Source organism: Crocuta crocuta, unplaced genomic scaffold, assembly GCF_008692635.1.
Source record: "Crocuta crocuta isolate KB4526 unplaced genomic scaffold, BGI_CrCroc_1.0 scaffold89, whole genome shotgun sequence".
Taxonomy (NCBI): Eukaryota; Metazoa; Chordata; class Mammalia; order Carnivora; family Hyaenidae; genus Crocuta; species Crocuta crocuta.
This window is the reverse complement of record NW_027551559.1, coordinates 3,220,361-3,241,304: the sequence shown is the minus strand read 5'-3', so window position 1 is coordinate 3,241,304 and position 20,944 is coordinate 3,220,361. Positions and strand designations below refer to the sequence as shown.

The following is a 20,944-nucleotide window of genomic DNA, read 5'->3' as shown; positions in this document are numbered from 1 at the left end:
ATGACGTCGCTAGGAATGGCTATTTGCTAAGAGGATTATAATGATGGCTCCAAGAGGAATCACATGTTGTTAAACAAGGAGGGAGAGACAATGAGGGTATTATAGTATAGACTGGGCAGAGAAAAAAAGCAATTGATGTGGATTTTATATATATATATATTTATTTATTTAAATTTTTTTCTTACATCTATTTATTTTTGAGAGACAGAGTGTGAGCAGGGGAGGGACAGAAAGAGAAGGAGACACAGAATCCAAAGCAGGCTCCAGGCTCTGAGCAAGCGTTCACACAGAACCCGATGCAGGGCTTGAACCCATGAACAGTGAGATCATGGCCTGAGCCGAAGTCAGACACTTAACCAACTGAGCCACCCAGGTGCCCCGGATTTTATATTTTTGATGCTGCTTTTTTTAGCTTCATCACAGGGGGCTGCTGACAGCCTGTCAGGGTCACGTGCTTCAACGAAACAAGGAGTAACAACAGGAAACATCTGAGGTGTGTCTTCGCCCCATGACCTCCTCACTTCTTCCCTGGGGTGCTGCTAATATGCCTTACACTGCTCAAGTGACAAGAAGCGTCTGAAAAGTTACAGTTCTTCCTCATTCCGCACTGAACTGGTCTCTCTGCATGGACCAAGGAGTCATGGACTTGAGACAGTTTTCATAATTGACGCCAACTGGAAATGAATGCAGGAGGATTTTCAATTTAATGAAAGCACTGGGGGCTCTTCTCAAGAATGTGGGTTTTATAAAAGCTGGCCACCACTAACACCAAAAGGCCATGGTGTTGGTGCCCACATCATGTGAATGTTGTGGGCATAAGCATCCTGGTAGCCTTCTCTTTCCTTTTCCCACTTTCCAATAAAAACTCTTTTTTTCAGTTAGCCTCATTCTCAGCTCCCCCGCAGGGAGGTATGGCCACGTGACTAAGACCTGGGAATATTTAAGCTCTGCCCTCCTTTGATCTTTTCCTTTCCAGCTGCTTGGAATGTGGACACAGTGCTGGGCAACGGTGGAGAGTGAACAGAGGCAGTGAATACTGATAGAAGGAACCAGAAGACCCGGTCTGGGAGGTGTGATGTCTGAATAGGACTGTTACACTCTTATGTGAGACAAAAGACAAAATACGATCTGCAGGACTAGAACATGTCTCACATCCAGAATCTACAAGACCAGGCTGAGAATTCACTAGAGGGCAGAAGAGCTTGCAAGTGGGCAGAGCTTCCTTGGAGATGGTGGATGTGCTGGGTATTCCCCACTTTCTCTCTCCTGAAGCCTGGGGAGTGAACTCCCCATTCACCTTGACCATGGACTCTCTGGAAGGTGGGGTTTGCAGGGACTGGTGTCTTCAGCGGATACACAGACTCAGCAGCAGGGGTGGAGCTCAAACAGCTTAGGTTCCAGCCTATCCACTGCCTGGGCCCCTTGCAAGACCTGTACAGAAATGTGTATTCACAAGTATACCCTTCTTCTTAAAGAAGACTTCCAATACTACCTATGCTACAGAGACACAACATCTGCACCCACCCAGACTTCTGTGCAGTGGAGTGGCAGAAGCCTGAGGCTGATGGAGAAATCAGAACAGTTACCTAGGTCCCGGCCAGGGGCTCTCAGTTGGGAGGTGGTACTTCTGAGCAAACCCCATCACTGCTCCCATGAGAGAAGAAACCAGAACATGGGCATCTCCTGAAAACACAGTGGACCAATGCCAGGCTACAACCGCACTGGCCAGGCTATGCTCTCCTCTCTTCTTCCTTCCCTTCCAGAGCCTGGTGGGCAGATGGGGTTGAGACAGGGGAAGGAACAGCCTCGGTGAGGGAGAGATAGGAAAAGGGGAGGAAACTGATCGCATTCTTTTTGTTCAAGGAATTAAGGCTCCCAAAGACATAAATAACATCATCCCAACTGCTGTCATCCACTGAAACAGAGGGGTAAGTTTCAGCTAATTGCTTAAAGTCAGAAACAAGAATGGCTGTAGACTCACATTAAACTTAGTGACTTTTCTTTTTCCTGATTCAATCCCTTTCCCCTGCCTTTTCTCTCTGGGGTATTTTTGTGGGTTTTGATTTAAAATGTTATGGGTAAAGCCTCGTCAAAGAGTGGAGGCACAGAGGAAACATTCAGTTTGGGCGCTGGTCTGCAGGATTTTCCGATGTGGACATCCATCCCAGCAATAGCTATAACTTAGTCACTTCTTGTTTAGCAACTGCCATGTGCATCGATTTCCACTTTTGCACAATTGATTTTTGCTTCTGTTCCTATTTGCGCCTTTGTTTTTGGACAGATATCATATGATGAGAGCCTGAGAAGTGTCTCAGAGAGGTCAGGGGACCTCATGAAGGAAGACCTTATTTGTCGATATAAATGTCAATGAGCAAATGCCCGGATTTATGGAGGAGACAGTATCATAGCTGAGTTTAACCTCCGCCTTTTTGTTTCTTACCCCAACTTGACATCAAGTGATTTAGAAAAGAAAGAACCTGAGGAGTTACCATTGTAAGTCTTGAGGATGCTGGGCTTGGGTGGTGTTAGAATCTGGCTGGAAGTCCTTATGCCCTTCCAGTCATCTCTTGGTGAAGAATTTTCCAGCACAGTAGAAAGATTAATAAATTTTTGGCAAGCAACTTCCTTGATAAAAATGACAGCTCTACATTCAGTAGTTTAATTTATGTCTATAGAGGATTTACTGCTTTTCCATCAACATCTTAGATACTTGCAAAGCAAAAATCTATTAGTTCTCAAAATGGCAACGTGTGAAAGCCCTTCTTACTGTAAAGCTTAAAGATCAAAATTTTGAAATTTTGACAATGTTGTGGTTTTTTTCCCTTGACAATATTTCAAAACCTCTTTTCAGTTCTCACTGGGATCCAGTACTGAGTTTTTAAATGTCTAGTGGATGAGGACAATGAGCCCATGACTTCCATTCACAGCAAAGGGGCCATGGGCTCATCTGTGCATTGTGGCCTCCCCAAAGCAATGGAAAAAACACAGGGCTATGTCCATTCTCTCATCCTCTATGGTCTGGACATTGGAGGAAATCTGCGGGCACCCCTCACCCATCCATAATTACTTATTGATTTCTTGAGTGCAGCGGTGGCAAGAGCCAATGAAATGAACATGGCAGCAGTAAGAAATGGGAGGCCTCCCTGTGTGAGACGGGCCGTGAAGAGCATGACTCCAATCCTCCCCAAGCTCATTAGTTACCGGCTGAATGGTGTGCGCAACCTGAGAGTCTATCTTCCCGACAATAAAAGGAAGGACATTTAAAGATTAGTTTTATGTTTTGTTTCTTTCATCCCAATGGCAAGAATGAATACAACATCTCTATCCAGAGAAACATGACCTTACTCGGTTTCAAGCACAAACAGTTGGGCATTCTTTGAGACGGGAGCTCACTGTGAAAGATACTGATGTTTCTGGGTGGGGACCGCTATAGGCGTACAGCTGTGAAAACACTAAGCAGTGAATATTAGTGGAAAGAACTAGTCTGGTTTCTAACCCAGCTGACGGTCAACAAGAGTGCGATTCTGACATGTGACCTGACTTTGATTTGACTCCTGCATTTATGAACCAAGGATTTTAATTCACTCATGGACAGGTTGAGTGGATGATGCTGTTCTCTCTGGAGCCCTCTGAATTTCCTGGAGCAAACTAATAACCTTCAGTATCATATGCTAAACCCTGGAAAAAAATGTGACTCTCCTACTTGACAATAGGGATTGCTGTCTCTCTTTCCACAACTCTGTTTTAAGAGCCCACCATGGTTTCTCAGCAGGAAGTCCAGGCAGAAGTGAAGGAATGGAAGAACAGAGGTACATTCTCCTCATTTCTGATCCTCTGCTTTCTGTACCCAATGCTCAGAGGCCTTTTCACTGTGGTGCCCTGAGCCTTCCTGCTACCTCCGTTCCATCTCAGGATACATCTGTGCCTCAGAAGACAGAGTGGGTCCACTGTACCTGGAAATCCATGATTTCTCATTGAGTAATTACCCTGAGGATGGTCCCCCTGGCATCCCACAATGGCCTGGGGTGACTCTGGGTTGCCAGTGAAACTTTTCTTGGAACCCTCTGGGTTAGCCTTTGTGGGGCAGAGTGGCCTTACCACCTGGGTCCCATTGAGACCCAGAGGCCAGCACGCAGGCCTGGAGGTGCAGAAGGACACTGAGGAGTAGCAAAGAGCCACGGTGCTGAGCTGGAGATCTAGAAAGAAGAGCTACGCAAGACTGATGTCATGGCAGGTAGCAGGGAATCTCCCGGCTGGCACCCTGACTGAGCAGCCAACCACAACGAAGGCAGGGAAAGCCAGCCAGTGAAACATTCAGGCTTGCTCATCGGAATTCCTTATTAAGAGGTCATTCTGCCCCAACACGAGAGCAAACATGAAGATCTCATTGGCACTTTTAATGATTGAATATTACCATCGAACTGTTTAACTATAATTGAAGAAAGATTTGGATCCAAAACCTAAAAAGAATGTGCTAAATCTTGTTCATATCTAAGCCCCAGTGATTAACAAGCTTACATTTTAAGTGACCGCTAGGTAAATAGCACTTTAAGGCAAAACAGGCCATGTACATTTTAAAACCCAATCCTGTTACTGAATTTGTGTTCAGGAAGATCCAGCAAATTAGTCCTGGACCTAACGCCTCATGAAGACCAATAAAACAATGATCGGTGCTGGCTAGGAATGAGATAAATTCCAATTTTCCATGTCATTAAGCCGAGGGTTGCATTCAGAGCCTTCAGACACTGGCAGCCAAGAGGGGAAATCTGCAAGTCTGGAGAACAGAGTAATCAAAGTAGTTCAAGTAAACCAAGAACCTCAATTTTTATTTTTTTTATTTTTTTAAAATTTTTTAAATGTTTTATTTATTTCTAGGGGAGAGAGAGAGACAGCGTGAGCAGGGGAGGGTCAGAGAGAGAGGGAGTCACAGACTGAAACAGGCTCCAGGCTCTGAGCTGGCAGTCAGCACAGAGCCCGACGCGGGGCTCGAACCCACCAACCACGAGATCATGACCTGAGCGAAAGTCGTATGCTTAACCGACTAAGCCACCCAGGCGCCCCAGGAGATCTTATTTTAATTGTACTAGAGTCAGAGGCAAGTTTCATTGCAATTTCTGTTAAGAAACGACTTGTGATATAAGTTCCCAATGCAAATCCTCCCACAATTAATATTTGAACCAAGCAAGAAAATTGTTTTCTATAAAAGTACAAATAAATCTGGGGCACATGGGTGGCTCGGTTGGTTAAGCATGAATTCTCGATTTCAGATCAGGTCATGATCTGAGGTCAGCTCAGCTCATGATCTCATGGCTTGTGGGACTGAACCCTGTGCTCGGCTCTGCACTGACAGTGTGGAGCCTGCTTGGAGTTCTCTCCCTCCCTCTCTTTCTGCCCTTCCCCACTCGTGCTGTCTCTCTCTCCCTCTCTCTCAAAATAAATAAACATTTTTTTTAAAAAAAGTACAAACAAAGCTTATATAGATATTAAATATTATAGCACCTTCTGCTGCAACATTTTTAGCTATAAGCTCAAACTATTCATAATGGCTGAAAGTTTGAATTAAAATGGTTTTATTCATTCAAACAAATCTACCTTCCAATTATTTTAAATGAGAAGGAATGACCTTAATTCAGCCCCGGAGAAGAGGTCAGAAAGGTGATTTTCAGGGGAGGACAAATGAAGATTAGGCGGGCAAGCGGGGTGGTGGGTGGAGTGGTGGTGGAGCGTGGGCTGTGGGAAGGCTTTGCAGGACGGGGAGAGAGGGAAGGGAAGTGACCTGGGGACACAGAAGTTCAGTACAGCTGGTGGCTAAATGTGGGCAGAAGGCCAAGAGTGAGCCAGGGAGCTAGGCTGAGGCCACTCCTAAAAGGTCTCATGGGCTGAACTAAGATGTTTGGACCCCATCCTGAGGCAATGGGAGCCACTGGAATGTACGGCTCGCAAGAGTCATTTAGTCAAATGCGCTTTTTAGGAAGTCTGTCCTGGCTGCCCTTCGGAGAATGGCCTGGAGAGGAGGCAGCCTGATGGTGGAGAAGCCAGTTACGGGTCTGTGGAAATGATCCAGAAGAAAGGCCAGCTGTCTCATGGCCATGACCACAGGAAGAAGTAGACGGAGGGAGAAGTGTGGGACTTTCTGGTGGGTCGGATGCAGACATGTGAAGTAGAGGAGAGAGCCAGGGATGGTTCCTGGGTACAGGCTTAGGTGAGGGAGGGTGCAGACGAGGAGTCAAACCCAGGAAAGTAGGCCAGTTTGAGATCTAGTTTTGTTTGTGGCATCTGAGCAGATTATCTCGTAGGTGGTCAGATATACAAACAGACCCGGGAGAGCCCTACATACGGGCAGTAACTGAAGCCAGGTGGAAGAGTCCAGACACCAGGAAGAGGCTGCCTGTGTGATAAGAAAGATCTAGACGCAGGACCTGGGACACATCAACATTCGAGCATGAACAGGAAGATGAGACCAAGAATGATGAAGAAGCAGCAATCAGACAACTTGAGGTGACTTAGGGGATGGTGATATCATAGGAATCACCAGAAGAATATTTCTGTGTGTGATGCTATTTTACTAAATAGCATTTTCAGGCTAAAAAACACAAAGGATCAGAGCAGGGCCTCTTATCAGAGAAAGATGGCATGCTATTTCCTAAGTCAGGGCTTGAACTCATGTCTTCTTAGTGCAGTCCTAGATTCCAGGATCCTCTATCTAACATTAGTCTTCAGCACACATGACCTGCACACACACAGGTTTTAGCACTAAATGAAATCATAGCCTTGACTTCCCTTCTAAAATCATGGCAACTTACATTGTCGTTAACGACCTCCCTGTAAAGCCTTGTGTAACCTGGTTTTCTTATACCCTTAGAGTACACACTGGGGCACTGGAGAGGGACCTAGGGGCTAGCAAGAGAGAGGGTGAGGAAACCGAGGGGAAAAGAGCTATGAAAATGTGGAAGCCAATGATGCTGCTGCTGCTGATGGTGATGATGATGGCCAAATGAAACTTTTGGATCCAGACATCCAGCTGCCTGTGAACAGCATGGCAGAGAGGATTTTTCAGCCAAGTGGCATGAACAATGAACAATTTTAGAACTCCTGTGGGTATATGACTTTCCAGTTGACAAAGCTCTTCAATGATTACAGTAGAATCATTGATTCTACTCTGCCTCAATGAAACATTGGGCACAATCGGCGATCCTGCCATGCATGTGCATTGGTGTTTACTGCGTGGTTGAGAAAACCAAGGGGCGGGATGGTACTGATGAGAAGATGCCCACCGTCTCCATCTAAGGGTGTGAGGGGATCTTTTGACACCAGAGTGGCACACAAAGCAGAAGGCCCAGGCCTCCCAAACCAGTAGGGCCCTGAGGACACGTCCAGCTGCCTAGAGAGAACATTCTTCCAGGTAGAATTTCCACAGACCATTTTAAGAGGTTACTTCTGGAGACTCTGCATTAGTAACGGCCGGTGACCAGTTTCAGATAATGGATATAGGACAACACCGACACAGCTGTGAGCACTGACAGTGAGACCTGGTGAACAGAAGGTTGGTGCGCTGCCCGCCCACAGGAAGGCGTCACAGGGCTGCTCAGTGTCAATTCCTACCTGACAGGCAGGGAGGTCTCAAGGGGCTTGCCTCGTCAGGCTGCTGGTCAGTGGCAAACTGCGCCCGGAATCTCTCCGTGTGATTCTAAGGCCGGTGCTCTTTGTACTTCACCATGTAGAACGGTGAGTTTCCGGGCACTAACCTGCTCTTGAACCTTACCAGCAGTTGCGTGCCCGGCACCAGAGAAGCACAGTCCCACTCTTTTTCTTCTGCTTTAAGTAAACTTGGAGGAATATTCTCATTTTGGGATGCCACCTTACAGAAAGGATCCTGACCAACTTGCGTGCATGTAGAAAAAAGAAAGAGTCATGTGCAGGACATGGAAACGCTGATATATTAGAACTGAGCATGTCATGACCTCATGGAGACAGAATGGGTAGCTTCAAAAACAGGAAGGCTATCATAGAGAAGAAAAATTAGGCTTTTCAGAATGGCACTGGAGGGCAGAAGTTGCTGAGCAAGAGATTCTTACTTAATGCAAGTAAGAAGTTGTGAATAACCACAGCTACCCTAAAATGGAATAATATGTCTCATTAGACAGTGAATGAATGCAATTGATCTTAAATGTATCTGAACCCAAGGAAATGACTACTGGAGCTGACACTGCCTTTCTTCTGCCAGTAAAATAACCACCTTCCTCCCGCCGTATAAAGTTCAGCAAGGATCACAGATGCTCCCTTTTCCCATCCTGCCTCATAGCTGGGTGCGGCCATGCGACTGAGTTCTTGGTGCTGGGGTGTGAGCAGGACTTCAGCACTTTTGGAATCCCTGCTTACAGGGCACACTGGCCGTCACTTCCCCTCCCCCTCTTCCTGTGTGCTGGAACGAGCCAAGCTAGGGAACTTTGCTTACAAAGTCAAGGAGCACAGGACAAAGCACAGCAAGAAGATCGCTCCCAGAATCACTTGCTGGCCCTGGGCCACCTGCCTACAGCTCCATGAGTGGAAAGGAGATGCCTGTTCAGGTGAGCTTCTGAACACTTTTAAGTCCTCCGTCAGAACAGCATAGCCTGTATCCCACCCAGTATAACTAGGTCTGGGAGATGCCGTGCAGATCATTAAGGCATTGTATAAGGGTTGGTAAACAATGATTTCTGTAATCTTGTAACTCGATGCTTCCCCACCACCCCAATTTTGTCTCCTTTCTTCTACAACCAGCTGTCCCCATGGTCCTCGCCAGGGTCAAACATAAGGAACCCATTATGTCAGTGACTTCAATTTCCTAAAGTATGGAGGCTCAAAAAAGTCTGGAATCATTGACCTCCAGTTTCTCTTTCATGCCTATAGCAGGCCTGTTCCTAAGGTTCATCTGCTTTTCCATTACCAATCAGCCTCTGTGATGATATAGCAGATAAAGAAACTTTAAAGTTCTATTTGTGGTTATCCAAACTTAAGGACTGGTTGAGAAAAAAATGGTGGTGTATGAGGCATGTGATAAAATTCTTCTGCAATTATTGATTTCCCATTAGGGAAAAAAACATCCACGTCTCACCAAAGTTGAAGGTTCAGATAATACAAATATGTTTTGGCCCACAACGTATCAGGAACCAGACATAATTCTGTATTAGTCAACACACCCAGCCAGAAGAATATCCCGATTTATTACACGTGTCTCTCTATGTAAAATAAAGTCGCCGAGCTGATGAAATGAGATCCCAGCCTCTGTGTCCGAGTCCTGCGAGGAAATTAGCCAGTGACAGATGGACCTTTAATTCTGTCTGATAGATATGCCATTTCAGTTTCAATTTCTCTATCTCTCCTCGAGTTTTCCTCTCATGCATAATGCCCTTAAGTCTTACCTCCTGATTTATGCAAACTCCATGAATTCTTCAAGATTTTGGTCTATAATTTTCTTACCCCTAATTCATCCAGTAAATCTGTAGTACATATTTCTGAAACTAATGAGGGTACCAGTAATTATTCCATATTTCATTTTTACCCACATTAGCTACTTCCCATGTCTTATGTTTTCTCTGAAACTCTTCTTTCTTTAAGCTTACAATAGATGTTTAATAAACAGATTTGAAGCGTGGAGAATTAAAAGATATGGATCAGACATTTCTTCAATGATATGTAAATTGTCAAGGAAGAACAAAAAGGAAATCTATTTCCCCGCTGATTAAAAACAATTCATAAGCATGAATGAATCTGGTCTTCTCACCAAAGGATTTTTCAAAAAGAAAAGCTTTTGTAAATGTTGAGCTTTGCTATTATGATATCGAGCCTAAAGGTCCTCATTTCATTTCACAACTGCATAATTTGGAAATTATTAAGAACAGCTCTTTCTCAACCTTCTTAAATCATGGGTCAACTAAAAACATCACCATGGGTCAACTGAAAACATCAGCATCAGTTTCTCCAGCTCATCCTCCTTGAATGTCCTCGCATGAAACACATTTTAAACCATCTTTAGCTTTTGATTTTTAGCTCCATTAAATTCCTGTCGACACATTTTTCTCCTTCATGAAAATAAAAAGACAATTACACTTTTTGAACTCTGCTACCGACACAGAAAGAAGCGAAGATGGAAAACTCAGACTAGTATTCAACAAATAACTTGTAGTCTCTAAAAAGCAGTTTCCCTCCGATGCACCTAAGTAGGGGAAGGTGTATTTCAGCAAAGAAATGTTCAGGATCCAAGGGAAAGTGGAGTTTATTGGGGGCAGTAATATTTCATCGAGCTTCCGGAGCCACTGACTCAGAACGACCAGCTCCCTTCTAATTTATAGTGTGTTCTTCATGTCCAGCTGCCTGCCCAGCTGAAGGATCCTGCCCAGGGAGAGAATTCATTCAGCCCCTGGAGGATCCCAGGAAGGAACTATGTAGGGATGCTGGGATGTGAATTTCAAGCAAAACAAAACGTCACCCAAAATATTTGCGAGAAGAGCTTACACCAACGTGCCAAATATTTAGAAAAGAATATAATTAATCTACAATGTTCCCCAACACTGTGCTTTGCCATCTCTTAAAGTATGTTTCAACTGAAACATACTTGCTCTTAGCAAATAGGAAAATCTTGAAGGAGAAATATATAGGCTAAACTCTGTAAACTCGAAGTGCAAAGTAATGAGAGCATAAGGGAGATAGAAAGACCTTGGGAGAAGTCTATAAACAGGCTCTAACTTAGTAGAACCAGTCATTAAATATTTACTTTTTCCCACTGGCTTAGAAATAGACAAATTTCCCTCTGGCAACACGGGTCTTGCTCTCTGTGATGTGAACCTTTTGCCACAGCCCCATATCCCCAAGCCCAAAATGGCAGGCTGGGGATGAAGGCAGCAGTGACTTTGGCTCCTTCTTCTCTTCTGGGCAGGTGGCCAGGGGGTGCAAGGAGGTGCTCTCAGCAGTTGTTGAGGAAGCCCATGCCCCTTCCCCCAGTCCCATTTAAGCTTTCTGAATCCCTACAGAGATCCATGCCTTCCCTATTCTCCCTGCGGGTTAATGATGGTCTCTTCCCTTATCCGTTCACTCAAATCTATCGTGGGATCATCGATCCTTCAAACTAGCCACATTTGCTGGTCCAGGAACAATAAAAACAATATCTGGGACACATTGTTTAAAAAACTCTCCCCGTTTAACCCCCAAATAATGCACCCTTTATTTAGCCTCACTTGGAAATGAAGTATAGGTCAACATTTTTAGATGTGACATTTTTCCCTTATGATTTTATTTTTGGAACCATTTTGGGGATGAACACCCTTGTGACATGTACAATACGAACCCCCTTCTGACTCTTGGGGAGTGTGCTGGACAAGTGCCCAGCCTCTACCCCCCGATCTGCAGCCGTCTTTAGGGACCTCAGGCCTGTCCTTCTGAGCAGAAACGTGGTGAAGATCGGGGTTATGCGCATAGGGCAGGTGTGGGGTATTCTCGTTGCTCTTGGGCTGTGATGCTTCTCAGCCTCCTGAATTGTTTTTTACATTTTTTTCTGTCTTCTCTCCACCATTATTGTTGATGCCTACCTGTGTTTTCTCTCTTTTTTTGGGCAAAATTGTTCAGTTCATTAATTTTTAGTATATTGTACAATATGGAACCTCAGGAAAACAAGGTTATTTTCTTTTCTGTAAGACAATCTAGGGTAAGACCCTAGGAATATGTGTCTGTCTAATCCAGAAGGTTCATGGATCTTAGTGAATATTCGGGGACACTTATTGACCCTTCTCTTCTGCTTCTTCAGTAATGGTCCTCCTTTAGTTGTGTTTCAATCATTCAGACTATTGGACAAGTACTTTCCATACATATAGTACACTTTGTTATGACCAAATATTGTGTCTTTGGGCTCAGGGTCTGTGTGAACCAGGAGCCACAAAGGTAAAGCAAATCTTACCTTTTTGTAAAGACTCCTCAGATCTCGGTACTGCCACATGCTGTTTAGGACCTGAGATGCGGCCTTGACCACTTTCGGAGAGTGTCTGAAAAAGAGCAGACAAGTCATGTAAGACAGCGAGTGGGGCAGCTGGGCGTTAGATTGACACTAACTCATCAGGGTCTGGCATTTACAGAAATAAACATCCTTCTGTCCCTTGGCTCTTTCCCTCTCAGCCCGGGGAGTGCAAGGGATGATCTACCTGTCTCCAACCTTACTCTCAAAAACAGCCCATGAGGTAGAGAGAGGGGAACACATTCAATTTGGCAAAGAATTTTCAAAATGCCAAAGGAAGAGCAGAGCCTTGTGTCTGAATGCAGATTTAGTGTTTGACTATAAAGTGGAACAGAAAGAAGAGAAAAATAGCAATCAAGAAGGGCTGGATTCGGGAGTTTTAATGGCAGTGTTATGCAATGACCGTGTAGTAAGAAGAAAAAAAATACTCAGTTTCTCAACTGAAGCATGAGAGTATATATAGGGTTGGTTCTACGTGTTTACGTGATCACAAGGAGCTGCCTTCCATTTGCTGATGGTACCACGCACAGGAAATTGGCAGCGAAGGAAGATGTGCGAGGGAGAGAGGGAGGGAGACATGCTCTCTCACATTTATATACAGGAACACATAAGCATCTATAAATAAAGCCCTGTGTACAATTAAAGTTCCATCCTGCATGTTTTTGAGTCATGGCTTTAAATTTGTTACGAAACAAACAATAGCTAAATATTTCGACTTTGGGGTTAGTGCCAATCTGTGTCTCAAAACAGACACAAGGTCAATAAATCTGTGTTGATTTAATTTGATCACATTCTTGGAAGTGATTTTGCCTAGTGGTGAGGGAAGCTATTCATTAATTACCTGTCGATCCTTTATTCTAATGGCCAAATCCATGCACAGCTGCACCCTCTAGTGGTTGTCTTGTGGCCTCTCTTAGGGGCTGGCACATTTTTCTAAAAAGGGTCAGATAATAAATATGCTCCACTTTGGAGGGCCATATGGTCTCGATCACTGCTACGGAGCCCTGTGACTGTGACACTAGAGGAATCATAAATAATGCATCAGTGAGTGATGGGGCTGCGCTCCAATAAAATATTTACAAAAGCAGGCAGTGGGTGGGATTTGGCCCCTGGGCTGAAGATTGCTGACCCCTGGTCTATATGTACGGTGGGTGACTCCTGAAGTTGGGCAGGACATAACCATTCATGAGGACTCCAAGGTGAACCCACCCATGAGGCCGACCAGTGGTGCAGTGGCCCAAGGATTCCCAGAAGAGAAAATCTGAATTGCGACCAGAAATGCCTTTGAAATAAAAGGGCTTTTGAAATAGAAAGTGAGCAGATGGTTAGATGGGATGAGGTTGAGGTTGGATCAGGGAGCCAGAGGAAGCGGAGGTTGTGAGGACATGCATTTTTGTGAAGGAATTATGGGATGTTAATACATGGTCAATTAAATGTCTGCTATTTTCCTGGGTCTTCAAGCTTGCGATTTAGACCAAGTAAGTTGAAGGTTCCTTCATCTACTTGCTTACTGGTGACAGCAATAGTCATGCTTACTATTTTTATTGCTGAGATGGAATTCAACTTTGGCTGTGTTTGAGAACACTAGTTACATCATGTAGTTTTAAAAGAAAAAAAGTAGAGTTCTTATAAATTCAACTTTTTTTCACTATGAAAGATGAACTGCATATAAGTAACACACATATTTTCCTTTACTAAATGCAGGGCTGCTAAGTGATTTCATAATTTATGTTAGTATCCTGCTTTAAATCCTTTGACTTAAAGACAGAGAATCTAGAGCTTTTCATGGATACAGGTACAGGTGTGTGTTAACCTTATATAATCAATGCAAAACAAAGGCTAAATGTTATGTGTTGCTGTATTTTATCATTGTTAGTTAGATATTTGTCCATGACAACAGTTAAGCAACTCTTTTAATGTTTATTTATTTTTGAGAGAGAGAGCATGCGAGCAGTGGCGGGACAGAGAAAGAAGGAGTCACAGAAACGGAAGCAGGCTCCAGGCTCTGAACTGTCAGCACAGAGCCTGACGCGGGGCTCGAACTCGTGAACTGTGAGATCATCCCCTGAGCTGAAGTCGGACGCTTAACTGACTGAGCCACCCAGGCGCCCCTAGCAACTCTTGAGGAGCATGCATTAATATTCAGATATTAATATTAAGTAAGGTAGTTAAGACACAGCATGCAAAAATTCTTCAGAAACAGTGTACAAAGTAGAAAAAGACTCTGAATGTGTAATGAATAGCAGGTTTTAACCTTTCAATGAAAATGCCAATACATCACAATGTCACAATAACATGCGGAGGTCAAAGAAACACTGCTTTTATTTTTAGACTTTAATTTTGACCCATCACTAGTCTGAAGCCATAGCAGCTTCTATTTGAAAGACTATAACTATTGATTGAAGGACTGAACAATTCAGTGTTTCTAATGTGACAAGTGATTATAACCTAAGCGACCATATACAGTTCCTTACTGCCAAGTAACAGTTGAGACTGTTAATGGCTTTTCTGTCTTATGACAAAATACAGTGACACATTCAACGCTATTTCCTATATAACTGTTAAAATTGGAAAGAAAAAAAACCCAAATGTACTTTTGAAAGAGATGGATGTGACTGAAGGTCCACAATGGGTGTTTAAAATGATGTGAAAAGAATAATTTAAGTTATCGAGATTTGAAAATAGTAAGTATAAGACTCCTATAAGAGTCCTTGATGATTACACAATGCCTGCTCTTCACTAACGTCGTCAAATTAGGGGTGACGGAGGATGTCAGGTGGTGTAATTCACGGTGGGTGTTGAACACAGCTATTCCAAGCAGCAGGGTCTCCGAGCCCCAGCCCTTGTGGTTGTGTTACCATGGCCCAGTGAGCAGGACAGTTCTAACGGACTGTGACTGGCAGCTCACCAGCCTGACTCATTAATGGCATGGCGTATTAAGTTTCTGTATATTTAGAAATAAAACATATAAATACACAAAAATGGAGAATCATAGAGAGGCACGTTTCTCCATCACGCTTTATCATGCTATCTGAAATTTAAAAATCAGGTTTGAGTTAAACTTATTTCTGCTAATAATTTTTAAGGACCTTTTAGGGAGGGTAGATTTGCAAGGGCTGTATAAATTAACCAGGGCAAACTGCTCTCCCTCCAGTTTTCAATGATTAACTAATCCCCAGTTTTAAAAACTCTCATTTCAATAAAGATTCTCTATTTTGTTAAAACTTGTCGAAGGTCTTGGGAATCTCAGTGCCTACTGTCATAACAGAATTGAGTGATGAGTGGTGAGTTTAGTGTTAAGATTCAGAACAATTCTTCTGGATTCCTTTTAAGGGCGGTGAGAAGCAGTAACCAAATTCAAGTGTAGGTGGGAGATGAGGCTATCCGCAGTTATAAAAACCTTGTTTTGATCCACAAATTAGTCATTATATAAAAAAGAGGTAAATCACATGGAAGGATGGGTGAGATGCGCAGGAAAATTGGGAAGACGCCTGACTCAACCCAGCTCAACACTTTTTATTCAACTCGTGTGTAAATCTCGATTATTAACATTGGGGAAAAGGTCAAGGAATAATGAGATGAAGGACATGACTTTCTTACAAAGAAAATTTCAGTCAAATCAAAGGACAGTTAGGAGATCATCTTTAGTGAAAGAAACTTCCCATTAACAATAATCAAGATTGGATAAGACCTATCAGGACCATTTTCTTGATTGGCAACATGGATACACAATCTTTCATCGGTGGTTTCCTCAAATGATTTTTAAATTAATTTCACCAAGTAATTTTCTTTGACCATAGGACTGATGAAAGCATTGCTTCTCTTTAAGGCCCATTTAGTGATGTTAACTACAGTAAGGCAGCTCACACAACTGGAAGAATTTAACACATGCCAGACCACCCCTCAAGCTCTCTATTCTTACATTTCAGAGAAAAAAAAAAATCTTTGAATGTCTCATGAATATGCATAAATAGGTCAGAGTGTTTTTGTGGACTATGGCTTTGTCATATGTGTGTGTGTGTGTTTGCTTAAAAAAGCATTAACATATTAAGCTCTTAATGCTCAAGACGGGCAATTAGAGATTCCCAAGTTCTATGGAAGCTGTATGAAGAAGAAAACCATGTAGGTTCCTGCTTATGTAGAATAGCAATTTTAAGTACAATATAATAACATATAATTCAAGCCAACTATCTATACTACATTATTATTGCATGAGTCCAATGGGGCCTCTCTACTTGATATAGGAAAGTACTCGAATCCTAACACTAAATTGTTGATTGAACCTATTTGGAGGTCTCAGGGTGCTTAAATAGAAGCCGGAGACTTCTTTTATTATACAATGGTAATATCCTGAATCAAATGAAATAATGAGAGAGAATTTCCAAATAGTCTCAAAGTACATCCTTTACAGCCTTTAATAATAGAAGAAAAACTATTTAGCATTTAGCTGTGAAGAAATGGGGGGAGGCAGGGAATGAAAAAATCACAAAGCAGACCTTCGATAACAAAAGGTTTACCCTCTTAATCTTATTGATTACATTGAAGGATTTCCAGGAGGCAAAATTTAATTAAGGTTTGTGAATGTTTCTGTAACATTGACAGCTTGCTGATACACTGACACTCTGGCTTCTGAAGATATGTTTTGGTTGCATGCAGTAAGATACCATTGATTCTTAAATCAAACTGGGGACATTTCCATTGCTGGAGGTGCAGTTGGTTGGACACAGAGCCTTATCTTTCTTTATTCCACTAGCATAGAAGTCCTTCCTTACCACCACCCCCTCTGGAAAATTTCTTTTCATGCTGTAAGACTTGATTATCACCCCTTCTAGGATATTAGGACAGCCCCTTCCTCGGTTTTAGACTGGAAAGTACAGGCATAGTAACTTGTTAAGTTAAACCATTTGCCCCAAACGCACAGCTAGCACAGAAGGGTGGTGGGTCAGCAGTGAGTTCTTGGACTCCCCCACTCTGTTTGCTCCTTCACCCTCCCTGCATGACTTGCTACTTGCAGCTGAAGAGGCAAAGGGCAGAGATGTGGATCCGTCATGAACGCCTGGACTTGCAACCACAAGGAAATAGCAATCACAAAATACTTTTTTTAAAAAAAAATTTTTTTTTAATGTTTTATTTATTTCTAGGAGAGAGAGAGAGAGACAGCGTGAGCAGGGGAGGGTCAGAGAGAGAGGGAGTCACAGACTGAAGCAGGCTCCAGGCTCCGAGCTGGCAGTCAGCACAGAGCCTGACGCGGGGCTCGAACCCACGAACCGCGAGATCATGACCTAAGCGAAAGTCGGACGCTTAACCGACAAAGCCACCCAGGCGCCCCACAACCACAAAATACTTTCACTTACTCAGGTGAAGCAGGTTGTATTTGCGAGGGTACACATGCTGGATGGTCAAGGGCATCTTACCAGTATCACAGCAGTCACCAAGATCACCAGTTAACATCAGCTTTCATCACGGGGCGGGAAGACTGGACACCATCTGCTACTTCCCTGCTCTTGTTATCCAATGACATTCAGTGGTGTTCCCCATAACCAGTGGATTTGGGTTCACTTAGAGCCAGTTCCACCAATACCCATTCCACGGTGCTAAGGGAGTCACGGTCTGACTTACTTATCTCCTTTGCTTTTGGAGATGCCAACCAACTTCTCGATGCCGCCCGCATCCCGTAAGGCCTTGGCGTTCTCCATGTTCTTGGTGATCACTTCGTGCAGGGTGCAGCAGACGGCTGTCACCGTGTCGTCTGACATGGCCTTACTCGCTGTGTTGTTGCTGTTGTTCCCACCTGGGAGCCTGTGGACGAGGTCTCGCATGGCATATTTGCCTTTGGGGAAAAAAAAAAAGGCAAGGGAAGAGTTGACATGAGGAGAAAATGGAGGACCAGGGTAGAGGGGATGGTTGGGCCGGGAGAGAACAAGAGAACACAAGAGACCGCAGCAAACTATTGTCTGTTTCCCATCACTGAATATTCTCTGTTGGGTCGCTGTGAACACATGCAGAGACCAGTTTCTCCCTCATGGTGAGTGCATGGGCTTTCGGCGTTCGATGGATGTGGGATGGAATTTCTGGGCAAGTTAGTTCATGCCTGTAAGCCCAGGCTTTGTAAATCTGGGCGGCAAGAACTCTATTGGTACCTATCTTACAAAGCTGTTGCAAAGATGAAATGAGTCAACGTGCGGAAAGCATGTAACACATGAGGAAGAGTACGGAGGCTGCGTACTCTGTCGATGTGAGCTGTCAGTGTGTTCCTGTTTGACAGTCATGGAAGTCCAGAAAACATACGGTAATTCGAACATAACATCAAAAATACCTTGATGGGAACTATGTTGGGGCCTGAACTATTTAAGTCAGAGTCAAACCACAAATATAGGGACAGCATGATCGTATACATAACTTGTGAATTCTGGCCCTTATAAAGCAAAGAGAAACACTCAAAGCAAGGGAGAGAGGCTTTACAAATAATGTATAACCAGGTGTCCTTTGAGCTGCGGTAACCCAATGATCCACCTGTCTCTCTGATGGGATTTATTGTCTGGTTCGACCATATAACATTTGCTAATTTGACACACTCCCCTTCGTGTGAAAAACAAAGAAAATAAAACCCACTTTGCTTCCTTAATTTGCTTCATCATTATTAATCTTGCTGCTCTCAATGATAGAGGTACTTATAATGACATCTTTATGGAGTACTTTTAGTTTACAAAGCATTTTAGGCATCACCAATAACCCTGCAAGACATTAATTCATCCCACCTGCAGCTTCCAATTCTGTTCCGTTAATTTACTCCTGGAAATAAGTAAATGAGTGCCTGTAGCAAAGTTGGCTGTTCTTGAATTTTTCAGAGGGATTTGGCACATGTCCGAATTAAAATCTCTTCCTTGTCTACCATCCCCCAAGTAGACATACTTAGCTAGCTCCTGAAAGCCATTTGAAATACGTTTTCTCCATACGTGTCCCTAAAGGATTGCCTCTTCTGCTGTTTAATCCACCAGGGTGAGGTGCCTGGTGGTAAGGAAAGGAAACGCATGGGAGAAGGTGATGACATCTCCATTCCAGGCATTAATAAATAAAACATAGGCCCATTTGGTATCTGCTCTTATCCTATGTTTAGGTGGCTTATTTTAGCTTGGGCTGAAAAAAAAATGCTGATGCCTAAATTACTGAAATAGGAAAGTGTCTTCCTTCACTTGATGGTAGCTGAGAAGTATCTGACAAAAATGGTTTGCCTGAAAAACCCAAAGTGCAGGATATTTATTTTCTAAAGACAATACCTAGAATAGTTTGGAGAAGATTCTTTGCGCATGGGCAGTACTCTGAGCAACTTGAGATATGTATTTATCATTAAATCACACTCAGCTCTGGCTAAGATTTTCCTTTTGTGGAGCTCAGCATGCTGGGACTTCATCAGGTCATCAACCCCCACAGATTATCATAAGGCAAATCTGAGTTCCATAGATGTGAGAAGATGGATGAATGGGGTCTTTAAAAATTTTTCTTCCTAAGGGATGTGATGGAGGAAGGGAACAGAAAGCTATTTCAACCATTGGGCATACAGGGGCATTCGTGCTCCTGACGGAGTATGGAGGACGGTGTGTGACCTTGGACATCACTGAGGTTGAAAGCAAAAATGAAAAGAGAGAGAAGATTCGGCTGTAGCATTTTCCAGTTGTTGTTGTTACTGTCAGTTAAAAAGTTGTATCAGATACATTTGAAGGTGTGTTTCCTTTTGCATGTTTTCCAAATCCAAGAGCCCTGAATGAAATACAAGGTGTCCCCATAACATTCAGGTGACACAGGCAGCTGCTTCCTCCCAGAGAAGCCTCACCCACTTGCCCCAGGATGCTGTACAAACACTGATTTCCATGGTCTCCAGTGTGGAGAATGACAGACACCATCGCCATATATAATCTACCACAACCTGCCATTGCAATGATTTTATTTCTAATATTTCCAATACAGTTTACTGACATTTCACTGGGCAATTGGAGGTTTTTCATTTAGTCTATTTAGTAGTCTATTTGGAGAGATACATTTTAGTCTAAATTTTTGACCACGCAAGTGAAGAAACAAATCAAGTAAAATTATTCCATAGAGGAGAAGACTTCTGGACAAAGCTCATTAATTCTTTAAAGGACAAACAATCGGTTTAGCCTTCGATTATGCTGCTGAGAAAAGATGTCTCCTCACACTAGAACTTGAATCCTAGCTTCATGTGAAATTTGCGTAGCAAGGATAGATTTTTTTTTTCTTGTGTTCAGATACTCGGGGGCTAACTGGGTGGGAAAAAAAAGAAAATAGGAACATAGAATAATTACAGCCATAAGTCACCTTGTGCAGCAGGCTAATAACAGAAGTCCAGGGAAGGGGGCCTTGCACTGGGGTTGCCATGGAGACATGGATATGGGAAGTGAGCATTCGGGATTTGTTCTATAGGTCAAGGAAGTTCCAAGATCAAGTTGATATCTTACAAAGAGAATTCTGGTGCCTCAAGAAGGAAGGTTTCAGAATAGAAAGAGTGGAGTTTGGAGAAACATGTAGTCTTCTTCTGGACAATAAAACTCTCTCACTCTGAACTTCTACTGAAATTCTGAGCATTACAACTCAAGGTGGCTTTTGCCTATAATCATTCTATGTCACATATTTTTTGTGTGTTTCCTAAGTTTCTAAACATTAGAAAGAGCCAAAAAGCCAATGTTGCTACCAATAAATAAGAGGCACCCCTCCTCCCTGCACCCCGTAGTCAAGCTTTTGGGTCTCTGAGGTCTGAGATTTCTTTGGAGGTAAAAGGAGTTAATCCTCAGGCGCCTGGGTGGCTTAGTCGGTGAAGCGTGTGACTCTTGATTTTGGCTCAGGTTCATGAGCTGGAGCCCCCCATTAGCAGGATCTGAGCTGACAGCATGGAGTCAGCTTTGGATTCTTTCTCTCTCTCTTTCCGTCCCCCCCCCCCCCCCCCCC

The 20,944-nt window shown here is 43.4% G+C and overlaps 1 protein-coding gene across 1 annotated transcript in view; it reads right to left on the bottom strand.

The window, feature by feature from the left end:
• Positions 1-20,944, bottom strand: part of CTNND2 (catenin delta 2) — a 784,902-nt gene that overhangs the window by 33,002 nt on the left and 730,956 nt on the right. The window contains exons 23-24 of the mRNA XM_077749452.1: positions 17,603-17,813; positions 11,930-12,014 (exon numbers count right to left, since the gene is read on the bottom strand). Of these exons, the coding sequence (XP_077605578.1) occupies positions 11,930-12,014; positions 17,603-17,813 (296 nt within the window). The remainder of the gene's footprint in view (positions 1-11,929; positions 12,015-17,602; positions 17,814-20,944) is intronic.